Source organism: Larus michahellis, chromosome 2, assembly GCF_964199755.1.
Source record: "Larus michahellis chromosome 2, bLarMic1.1, whole genome shotgun sequence".
Taxonomy (NCBI): domain Eukaryota; kingdom Metazoa; phylum Chordata; class Aves; order Charadriiformes; family Laridae; genus Larus; species Larus michahellis.
This window is the reverse complement of record NC_133897.1, coordinates 49,817,662-49,830,148: the sequence shown is the minus strand read 5'-3', so window position 1 is coordinate 49,830,148 and position 12,487 is coordinate 49,817,662. Positions and strand designations below refer to the sequence as shown.

At 34.4% G+C, this 12,487-nt stretch overlaps 1 protein-coding gene across 12 annotated transcripts in view; it reads left to right on the top strand.

Moving 5' to 3' along the window:
- Window positions 1-12,487, top strand: part of ULK4 (unc-51 like kinase 4) — a 248,934-nt gene that overhangs the window by 72,138 nt on the left and 164,309 nt on the right. For all 12 annotated transcript variants that reach the window (XR_012585552.1, XR_012585549.1, XR_012585551.1 and 9 more), the window contains 3 exons: window positions 5,076-5,209; window positions 9,347-9,468; window positions 9,798-9,854. Coding sequence is in view for 9 of the 12 variants with exons in the window: in XM_074575248.1 (XP_074431349.1) it covers window positions 5,076-5,209; window positions 9,347-9,468; window positions 9,798-9,854 (313 nt within the window). In the remaining 3 variants the exon portion in view is untranslated. The remainder of the gene's footprint in view (window positions 1-5,075; window positions 5,210-9,346; window positions 9,469-9,797; window positions 9,855-12,487) is intronic.

The window sequence follows — 12,487 nt, the reverse complement described above, 5'->3', positions numbered from 1 at the left end:
ATATAACACATTAGGTAAAATAATAGGCAAAGCTTATAGCAGCTTTATTGAATTGATAAACTGTTTTTCTTGATTTATGTTTTCTTCATAATTGTTCTTCAGTGAACACTGTATCTCTTAGGCAGGATAGGTTATCTAGACTAAAACTGTTCTCTTGCATCCAGAAAGTAAGATGGCTACAGCAGGACGAGAGAGGAGAAATGACCCGTTATATGTGGAGACAGCTACTTTCACAATATCCTGAACTCTGGAGGAATTTTATTAAGCCCAGTAGAGATATTCTTTGACTTATACTGTTGAGTTCCTATTGGAGTGTTTTAGTTAAATGTCTCCAGTTCTGTGACAGAAAAGTTACTTCAAAATTAAGACTCATAAATTTAAAATTGCTAGTACAGTAATCAGTAATCAGTTTGATATACACAAATTCTCTTTATGAATGTGTTAGATTTGAGAAATATAAAGAATACGTAGTAAAATGTACATAATTTCTACTTATTGGTTTGTCTTTAGCAGTTGCAGCTTATTCCTGTAACAGGATTTATATTGCTTTAGATAATAAAATCTGTTTATGATAATCAATATAAGGCAATTTTTCAGTGTGCCATCAGTTAAAGGATGTGATGCAGATGATAAAATAGTCAGTAATAACTGTTTCATGGCAACATTGCATATATCTCTACAGCTTCAAGTTAAATGTTCAGCCTGGCATTGGAAAAGTCTTTTGTTTAGTTATAAAAATTATACGTACCTTTGCAGAGATTTTTGTGTTTTTTTTTTTTTTTTTTTAAAAACCAAACCCAAACAAATTCTATGATTCTGGCATAACGTATTTTTAAATTATGACATTAGTTGTAGTGGGACTGTGTAATTCAAGAGCTTGACAATGGATGTCACCGAGGAAATTCCACTAGGACTTTACAAAATACTTTGAGGTTTCAAGATCTATGGATGAAATGCATTTATATATGTATGTAAATATGTATATATGTAAAATGTAATTTTGAAGTGAGTTTTTTTTCACTCAACATTGATCCATTCACCTGTTACTCTTTTTTTTCTAGCTGTCTCATTGTAGTTCATTACATACCTTTTGTTATTCCACGTGTGATACAGGTAGAGAAGATATGAGACTTTTTAGGCTGAAATAGCACTTGTTTGCTTACAATGTGCAAATTCATTTCTTTTGCTAATCACCCTGAGTTTTCTAGTCTCCTTGTTTTCTCCATGAGTTGCAAAGGCAGGGCACATGTTAATGAGGAGAGGGATACAATCTGAAGTTTTGTTGAGACTTATAATTTCACCCTTTTCTGAACTAGTAGTAATTTCCAGTTCGTCTCACTGAATTGTTCTTTCTTGTTCTAAATAGTTTCAGAAAATTTCATAGAGTGAACTGCCCTGGAGATTGAACTTCCTCCCTAAGGAATTTATTTAGACCTCTTTTTCTGCTGTCTGCAGAGGTGGATACTTGTGGAAAGATAAGGTAGCGTTCCTGACAGACTTTCACAGTTTGCAAAAGCCTAACTATGCACAAAAGCATAACTTTAGAGCAAAATCTTTCTCTCTTATGTGTCCACCTCCTATATTTTTAAATTTTTCAGATCTTGTATATGCTCTCAAAGGAAAAACTTTGCCTGGAGAGCTCTGACAATCTCACATCTAGCATAGCCTGTTGGCCTCTTGTGTCTAAGATTCACCTAGAAAAATAGTCAGAAAAAGAATGGAGAAGTCTGGTGAGCAGTCAAATGGGAAAACATGGACATGGAAAGTGGGAGAAAACAGTTACACAAGTCAGTGATTTCAAGAAAAAACCCAACAAGCTGGTATCAAACTTAAAAAAAAAAAAAAAAGCGTAGAAGGGGAGAAATAGGGATTGACCCTTCTTACTAGAATGATCTGCCATCCAGTGTTGTATCTCTGTAAAATAAACAATATATCTATATTAAATATCCCTTAAAAATATTCATCCTTTTCTGTTAGCAGCTGTTGACTAGAAAAGGTTCCTTGAATTGCTGGGCTAAATGGACTATTTATGTCCTCAGAGCATGCAAGACATTCTTTAGTTTTTTGGAGGTCTGTCATTCTCTGTGAACTTAGGGAATTGAAGGGAGAATTAGGGAGAAGACTGCTAGTGAAAGACCTTCTGCTTTTTAGGTTCAGTCATCTGGTGGCTGCATGCATTTTTACCCCTGTTGAGATGCTGGTAAAGTTGTAGCTGAACCTTATTGATGTCTAAAACTGATTTTATGGGTTGAGGGTAAATGTCACTGATAGAAGGGAATAAATTAATTTTAGAAAACATTTCTTAAAGAGAGCTTGAGAGATTGCAGAATCTACCCTTCTGATCCAGGTCAAGGTCTGTTATGCTTGAGAAACTTTTTTTAACGATTGGTGGAAATTGATGGGTATTCCATGACCTCTTTTTGACCGCAATTCTAGTTGTTAGCTATTCCTAACTCTCAAAAATTTTTGTTGTTTTCTTATTGAAATTTCAATTGTACAGTTTAAGCACAGAAAACAATGTAGTCTTTTTCCTTTTACAGTCACTTCTGTATATTTGAAGGCCATGTTTTACCACATCTTTGCAGAGTCTTCTGAATTTTGACTAAATCGTGTCTTTTTTCATTTTGATCATCTTTATAAGTGAACAGTTTTTCTTATTTTTAAGGAGTAGACCTCATTCTCATTCCTATTACTCAGGACTGTTAACTTTCTGCAATTCTCCCATTTTGGCTCCACTCTTCACATCTTGTCTCAGAAAACTTGGGTTGTTTTGCTTTTTTTCTATAAAAGCTCCTTGCTGGCTATATCATGTAATACAGATAATTGAAGAAATTTTATTGAAATCAAACCTGGATTCATAGACAGTAGTTTATTCCTTGTGATATTTAATTTATTTGTAGTAACACCTGCATATTTTTTCATGTATTGTTGAATGCAAGACAAACATGTGCATTACATGAATTGAATAAATGTATTTCCTAGACCTAGTTTTGCCCATTAGACATAAGACCGACATTCTTCAGGGAATAAAAGTAACTGATGAATTGTTCTACATATAACCGAGGAATTTGTCGAAGGAAAATAGAGATACTAATGCTTTCCTGCCTGTATAAGGAGCTGTACAATTTTCTCAAGACAATGTTGTAGTACTGTCAGGGAAAATAGTACTATCAGGGAAAAAATTGTTGTGCATAGTTTTAGAAAACCTTTATGTGAAAGACAATTTTGTGATGGGAAGGACAACACAAAAAGAGAGACCTTGGGAGTTTACATGAACTTTCTGTCTCAGAATAATTGAACATACTTTGTATGCTTCTCTAATGTGATTAACTAATAGAACATGCTTTTAAAAAATGAACCCACTTCCTCCCCCAGCTATAACACAGCTTTCTAATTCATGTTGAAATCTATTCAGCCTATTTTAAGTAAAACCTTAAACAGATCTAAACATATTTCCATATAGACTCAGATGATTGTTAAATCATGGAAGTGTTTTCCTAAAGAAAAAAATCCATACAAACTCTGCTCTTTTGTCATGTTTTTGTTCAAAGTTAAACAGTTTTTGAACAAAAATTACTTGTCTGTCTGGAAAGACTAGAGGGCTTTATACCATTTTTATTTCAACATTCAATTTTTTATATTTAAAAAACTTAAAGCTTTATTTAAGGAAAATTCTATTTGAAGCATAATGTCAAATTTTTAAGTAGTTCTCTTCTACCAGAGAAATCAAAATTACTTGTAATTTAACACAATTTCCAGAGTTTGCAAGAAAAATAAAAGATGTTTCCATAGTCTCTGGGAAGTGCAGCTGAATGGGTTGTCTGGACTATTACAGAGTTGAAAGGTTGTTACTGAACGGGTATTTTGATTTATCACTATCTTTATTTCTGTGGCACAGTTCAGAAAGGGTAAGGTGAGTTGTAGTGTTCCATAACAATCTCGCATTGTTTAGAGGCCTAATCCTGCAAAATGCACTCATAGGTAGCTTTTATTTCATTGAGTAAATCAGCTTTTTGATGGAATTACAGACCTCCTAGGATAAAATTTTGTGCTTGTGAGACCAGCATTTTTGTTGTGTACACTTGAGGCAATTTGAATAAGTTATTTTCATACTTCTATACAAGAGTATTGACTATAAGAAGGGTATTAAAAAAACACCACAAAATAACACTGAAGTACATTCTTAAAATCCAGAGCATGGGTTTCACTCACCAGAGACTGATGGTTCTTTGCACTGGACCACCAGGGAGTTCGAATGTGAGACAAAGATGTCAATATTATGCCCCTAAAGGGGAATCTGGCCCTTCTGTCTATTCGAATGAGCATTTTAAAATATCGCCTGAAGCATTGTGTTACAGGTGCATTAATAAAACAATCTCTTGTAAGTTAGCCAATGGCTGATAAATCACTTACCATAGTTTACTGTGAGAAGTGTAATTCTGCAGAACAGCGTAGCTACAGAGCACTTACCAGTTAGAATGTAAGCATTGAGTTTGTCTTTAGGAATCTTGAACACTAGATTTCTAGAGAAAGGATGTAAGGCTAGTTTGGACTTTTATCTCTTTCAATATGGTCATTCTAACTAGTGCTAACATTTTGATAGGCTGTATTATGATTCTTCTTGACTGAAAGATTGATCTCTTGTTACATTGACCTAAATTATTCTTGCTTTTGGAATTCCTATATGTTGAAAATTAATGTCTTTAGTCTTTTGCTCAGATTGCTCATATATTTCAAAATGAAGTGGATTTTAAAATTAGTCTCTCTAAGTCTGCAGTGGGATTCGCTCCTTATGTTAGCATCGTATATTTGTTTAAACTAGTAGAGTTGTACTTACTTATGGTAGCTTAAGGTTTCTTTCCTCTTCATTCCTTGACTTAGTAATTTGTGGTATTTTAAAAATCTATTTATTTGAAAGGAAAGTCTAAAATCTCAACAAAATTACAGAGCCAAAGCTAATGTATCATCTTGATTGTAACCACAGATACTAGAAATGTCTGGTTCAGTAGTATTTTTGAGATATGGTGTCATTTTTTTGTTATGAGAGGTAATGTTTTGCACTTGCTTAAATGTAGACTCGTGATGTATATTGAAAGAGACAGCAGAAAGACCACACCAGGAAAAGTGCAGCAAGGCGGCAGTGAATACCTGTCAAAATGCCTGGATCTTCTCATCTATCACATTGTGCGGGAGCTGCCAGGAATTCTAGGTAAATTCAGTTGGTTAACTGAACAAATCTTACCTTTGCTTAATCCCTCGAGAAAAAAATATCTCCTTGCATGTACAGGTGGAAAGATTCTATTGTCTGATTAAGTAAAGTTTGCATGGTGCCAGCTTCATGAAGTTTCTTAGTTATGTCATGATCAGATATTTTGTATTGGAATGTATGATTTCCTGTATTAATGTTTTGTATTTGTTGAATGCTAAGCCCTATCAACTCAGTCAGGAATGAGGCCCAAGTGTACAAGAAGTTTTATCAATGTACTAAAGATATTCCAAACATTGCAAAACCTGAGAGTAAATTTGCCTCATAAAGCGCAGAGCTAGGAGAGATGCAACAGGGCATATCTGTGAGTGCGTGTTAATCACTTACACTGAAACTTATATGTTGAGTATTTGCTTCAGGAAATTTTTTTCTGGAAAATTTCAGCCTAGATACTTCAGTTGTTCTAGATGTCTGAAACCGATTTGCTCACGCATAAGAAAGATGGAAGGATTTTCTCTGAGAGAACATCAGTGCTACTTAAGCCCCTCCCTTATACTTAGGAATAAGGACTTGAAGTTTCAGCAAAGTAGCTTTTGTGCCAAGGATATGCATTTGGTTTGGACAATCTTGTGAATATCTGCTCAAATTTCACTAGTATTTGAGCCTTTGGAATGATAAAAAGCTACTTTGAACTTTGTGCTATTCATATATGTTCTTTGAACGTATATGCCTAAGCATACATAGCAGCTAAAGTCCTGTCATCACAGAATATGCTCAAACTTGTCATAGTTGGATACTTGACATACTGGGGAAGAGGGGACTTGCAGAAGGAACAGAGAAAGGCATGCACACATATAGGACAAAACCTGCAAATTGTAGGGCATAATTTGGACTCACTGGGCTACCAGAGAAGAAACTGTAGTAGAAAGAAATTAGCTCAAGAGTCTGTGGATTCAGTTAAGAGAAGGTGATGAAACAGGATGAGAATTTTGGCCATTTGTACAAAAGCAATGGATAAAATCTTGAAAAATTATGGAGGATCTGTTGGTGAAATTTGAACATAGAGTTGATATTGAATAAAGAAATGTCACAGAAATTACCCTAGATGAGTACGAGTGGTGGGATTGTCTTTCCTTGAAAAAGCTGTGCTGTATGTTTTATGAGGAAAGATGAGGCTTTTGTTTGAAAAAGTTAATTAGGAGGAAGTGAAGAAAGAAAGGGAAGAAGTGAAGGGAGTTAGGGAGGAAAGGGACGAAGAGGGAAGGGAAGTGGGAGGAGGCGGAAGAGAGGAAGTGAAGAGAGGAGGGTAGGAAGAAAAGGAAGCAAAGAGGAGGGGGGGGAGAAGGGAAGGAACTGAGTGGAGGGAAGGGCAGAGGGGAAGACGACATGGAGAAAGAGAGGGGGAGGGAAGGAAAGAGGGAGAAGGGAGGAAGAAGGAGACAAGGAGGAAAGAAGGAGAAAGTATGAGATTGGTGTGGCCAGTATGAATTGTCATTAAAATTCTTATTAAAACTTCTGGCGTGTGAGATCTCCCACAGAATAGAGTAAGAAAACTAAATAGGAAGACAGGGAAGAAAATGCTGTTAGTATTCAAGAAAAGAAAGGGCGCAAAACCAACCCTGACTGTGTGTGCTTTGTCATTAAATGATAAAACATTTTTTTCATAAAATTATTTTCTGATGAGATGATACCTGATTTATTTTTCATCTTCTCTACATTATCGCCAGAATATTGAAAATGAAATGGTAGCACTGCAAAGCTCAGTAGACCTAAATGTCATGCTGCTATTTTAAAAGAAATTTCCTATGACAATGCAAATTTTTGCCTTGCTGCAAATACCTGAACATTTTTCTAACTAAATATCAAGTTCACATATTGGCTATATTTCAGGGCATGTAAGTCTTAGACCATAAATGTTTGAGGCAGAAATTCACCTCCTACTGTCTGTATGCACTTTATGTAACTAATATAGTAGGCCCTGATATTGCCTCAGAACCTGAAAGTACTATACATCAAATATATAGTTACTATCTTTATAACACATAAACTGTCAATTGCTTTAACATGTATTCTGTGGGGATTTTTTACTACTGATGTGCAAATTCAATGCATTATTAACACCTGATGTATCAAGCATAATTTTTATACTTTGTTTTCCTTTCCAAGCTAGATTTGTGTGTTGGTTGTTTTTATTAAGATTAAGCTATCTATCCATATTTGTCCACATTTGACAGAAGGCCTTTTCTTTTTATTGCTGTGAGTATGACGAAGGAAAATGTCCTTCTTGAGGAGGTAAAAGCTATGGGCTTCTAAGAAAAATAACCAGATTTGCAAACTGGAACAGTTAAAAGCAGTTTAACTCTTGATTTAGAATTAATCCTTGCTGGCTTTTTTAATATGCATTTATGTAAGCTCCTTACTGATCCCATCTTCTTCCACCAGATGTAGCTATAAACCAAATAGATTAACACGTTGGAGAAATTGGCTTCAAAGATACATTTAAACAAATGAAATAAATGGTTAATCTTGTGGATAATTTTAAAAGTTTTCAGTTGTTGTAATAAGAAAGTAATTTTATTTCTGCTTTTATACTATTTAATGTATTTTATAGGAAGTAGATATAAATTGCTTAGATCATGCTTATTGTTGCTTATATCATCATAAAAAGTAAAGGAACGATATCAACCTATTTATCAACTGCAAAATTGGCAAATGTGATGATTATATAGGCCTTAAAACGTAGAAAGAGAGTAGATTGTTCAGTAAATTATTTGTTGCTAACCACAGAGGGGTCTTGTTGAATTACAGTATTGTGAGTAATTCAAAACAAAAGTGTGTTGAAGAAAAAGCAATATTTCGGTTCATGTATTTGGAGAGTTTTAGGCAATGCTTTATTTTTCTTGAGCAGTGTATTATAGAACGAGTCAAATCTTTAAGGCTACGTATTTTTACAGCCTAGTTTAGTGCCAGGCTCTGTCATTTCTGCTTATGTTGAAAATTGAACTCCATGGGAGCAGAAGAAAAGCATTGGTATTCAACATGAATAAACTCTGTGACTTACTCTGAAAGGAAGGGCCTTTTCTGGCATGAAAATTGTATAAAATATCAAATCCTGTCCTTTATTTGTTTAATGTCTAAGTGATTTCCCTTTTACAGTTTTGTGCAGCTCTCTCATTAGGGAAAAAAAATATACTAAGTGTTCTTTCAGGACAGGATTTGGCTTTTAATATTTTCAGGGTATAGGAACAGAATTTTCCTTCTTTGCATATGAGTCATGACTTTTCTCCTGCTGCTTCTGTACTTTATCCCATGCAGAAGAGGTCTCGCTTTTCTGAGATAATAGTTGGTGTAACACAAATTTAGCATAGTGTTCCTTGGTTTTTGTATGACTCTTCTGAAGTTTGAAGTATAATTTTCATTATTGGAGTTAAAATTTTCTTCCCTCATTATTGTGTCTAGAGGTTTGTTATGGAAGCGACTAAGTTCTCTCATTGACCTGCTGCTACCTCTTTTATGAGAATGTGAGAATTCCTGTTGCTGTAGGTCACTTGCACCGTTGTTAAACTTGTGTATGAGAATGTGTGCATGGCTGGTGGAGGGATCTTTTGGAAGCGGGTCGAGGAGGATGTTTGTTTCTTTCTTCTAGTGGTACTATGCTGCAGGAAAAACATACTGCTTGAGCATTATGTCACCCACTAATCATGGTGAATTCAGCTGGAAGTCATGAAAATTTTGCTTTTTATTTCACTGGAAAAAGAACTGCATCCACGGAATTTCAAGAGTGTAATTCCATGCGTATGTAGCCACCTAAAGCCAGCATAAGTCCACCCTGCCAAGAAGGGTAATTTCATCTTTGCTTCTACACCTGCCTTATATTTCTATCCTCACCATTTTGCCAGAGGTCACATTTGCGTGCCTGTCCCTGTAGCCAGAGCAGGAAATTGGCCTGGCTGAACACTGAGCTAGAACAGTAAAGTGCTGGATCAACCTGATTTGTCCTGTAGTCGCATAAACACTGCTTTAGGCAGGAGGGAGGAGATGGGATTGAACAGAGGATACTGGAAGAGAGTTGTTTTATTTGTCATTTGTTGTTGTTTAGTAAAGCAATTATGTTAGATCACTCTGAAATGTTTTCTGTAGGTGACATTCTCACTGCCTTAACTAATGTCTCTGGACGCAAACACCCATCAACAGTTCAGGCCAAACAGCTGAAGATGTGCCTTCCTATGATGCCTGTAGTGCTTCATCTTGTAACATCCCAGGTAGATTTTTATTATTTTTTTTCCCCAAAATTGTTACACAAAGGACAAACTCTTGCAGTTTCCCAAAATCTAATTTCTGCTGATCATGATCAGAATTGATAAAATAGAACTTTTATTAATGTGTAGATATGTTGATGAGTATTCTAGCTATGTAACTGCATTAAAGTTGTAAGCCTTATTTTTGCACATTGTAAGACAACTCTAGTGATAGAAGCAAATACATATTTTGTCCTCTTTTTTAACATGACTGTGAAACACATGTTTTAATTTTTCTGGTTATAAGATACACATTTAATACAATTTTTCCAACTTTTGGTTAATTCAAATAGGTATTTCGTTCCCAGATAGTCACAGAGGAGTTTCTTTTCAACTACGGCACCTTACTTGTAAGTATAACCATCTAAGTTAAATATTGTTTACAAAATATACATATGCATAAAATTTTGGGAATTGTTTTCATGTAATAAAATTACATTATATTTATAAATCGGAGGGAGAAATTTAAGAAATAATACATTTAAGGTAATCTTTCCTTTTGTTGCCTTTTTCTTCTTGCCAGTACTTTTATACTGTATTTAGTTGATGAAACGCTGAGTATTGTAAGCTCTATTATCTCATGTAAACATCTACATCCTATTGATGATATTAGCAATAGTAAATGAGATTTTTAACTGTGCCATAGGATAGCATAGCAAAAATGAGGTTGTACTGTTGTAATGTAATCTCCTTGTATGAAAACAGTTGTTTATGCTAAATGAGAAAAAAACATTTTCAGAAGTTGCGAATCAGAGTTAAACAAATACTTTTTAAGTACATGGGTTCATAAATGACAACTAGGTATTTACTTCCACAAAGGCATGAAGTCACCACAAACAGCTTGATTAAAGTTTACTGTTCAGATTCCCTTTTTCTTCTTTGACTCGTGATTCCTAGAAAATGTTTGTTTAATTTAGCTCTACTAAAATATTTGTACAAAAATTAGCATTGCAATGAAGAAAAAAATTTTAAACTCATAGATGTTGAATTACAAAGCCTTTTATGTCTTTGAGGCATTTGTAACTAGGCAGTAGATTTATTAATGGTTTTGGATAAACCTTCTAGAAGGTGAAATTCTTCTGTCAACACTATAGGTACAGCAGACCAGGTACAATGTAAGTTTTCTTGTGATGTTACTCCAGCTTGCTTGAACTACTGACTGAGGAAGTCAGGCTAGTTATACTAGCACAGCTTTCCTCTCAGATCAGGGAGGGAAACGTTACTTTACTGAATATTTCCTACATCTTGTCCTTCTGTCTCCATCGAGCAAGGCAATTCAGGAACTTACACATGCTATTTCAATTTAACATAGAAAAGGGAGAGGAAGTAGTATATCTGAAAAAATATTATCAAATTTGAATCCATTTTCTATAACTGTGTTATGATATGACTAATGTAGTTACTTCTGGAAGAGTAACTAACCATTGTACGAGGCAACTTTCTACTCTGGAATTTTGTTTAGCAACATTCCCACTGACATCAATAAAGGGACATTCAATCATCAGCTTCTACCTTTTCAAAGTACAGTGCTATAATTGAGGCCTCTAAGGCTTCAACAAGTCAGTTGTTCAGGTTTTGGTGTTTGGTTTTTTTTTTTGTTTTCTGTTTTATTCAAAAATCTTATTCTTAACAATAAGAAATGATTAGGAGCGCAAAGATGTGTACTTTGTATCTGGAAGGAAAAGAATAGTTATTTTTCTGTAACTGTTGTTCATTGAGAATTTTTTTTTCTTGTTGCTTTGAAGTTATTTCCATCATCACTGTAATTTTCAGTAGCGTTGTGCAAAGAAATTGAGAAGGAGTCGGGACAGTCCTTTCATGTTTTCAGCTGTGAACAGAAATACATGGAGGAGGACACTCTCTGCCCCAAAGGCACAGCTAATAGTAGGCTCCTAGGGGAGTGCACAGGGCACAGACTTGCCTGCAGAGGAATACACACACCATTCCTCTTCATTGCTTAAAAAACCCGAGATAGTTGGGCTTTTTGTATAAACACATCTTCTTGTTGTGTTTCTAACATGCTTATTTCCTTAATTTTATTAGTAGCCAAAACAATTTTTGCACCAACTATATTAATTTTCCTAAACTGGTCTTGAGACTATGGTTAGGTGTCAAACTGTCTTAAATGAGCAACCAAAATAATTTACTCTCTTCCAAAATGAGTTTATTAGATGATAACTAGTAATTTTCTTCAAATGATCAGGAAGATAAAATAACTGTGTTTTTTTGTAGAAGCAGTTGTTTTTTATGACTGCCCCTGAGATGCATTTGAATTATGAAACATACAATTAGTTTCTTACTGTATTTCTGATTCGAGAAGAATCCTTCAGGTGTTTCTTACATACTGAGAAAAAGATAACTCATGTAAACACTTCTGCCAATTTAATATATAATAACAAAATTATAATTGATAGTGAAATATAAACCAAATGTCATTTGCTAAATTATTTATATCATATAAATAAATAGATATGTATGCAAATTGAAAACGAGAAAGCTGTTTATCCATGGTAAATTCTCTGTGTATTAAATGCTGCATTAGTAAAAAAAGAGCATACTATAAGTTCTGCTGCATTTTTTTCCTTCTTTAGCAAATGTTAATAAGACATCTTTTGCATCCCCTATGAAATAAACAGCTATGCGTCTTATTGTACAGTATTTACCTAACCCAGATTATTAATATTTCATTGTCCCTGTTTCTCAAGATGATGACTAATTTAGGTGATTTTTAATAGAAGTTATGCATTTTTGTATGTTCTCCTGTGTGTAACTGTATTCATAGCCTGTGTAGTATGCAGGGAGATCAAAAAGATGGTACAAATAACAGAAAATTGCATGTTCTGGAGGGTCTTTTGTCTTTTTAGTGAGTTATTTTAATTCAGCCGAGTTCAAGATAGTTCAAAGTCTTCTTAGAACTTAGTTTTCTGTTAACAATAAAGACATTTAATTACTGTCTATTTAGCTGGAAATGTTATAATTCCTG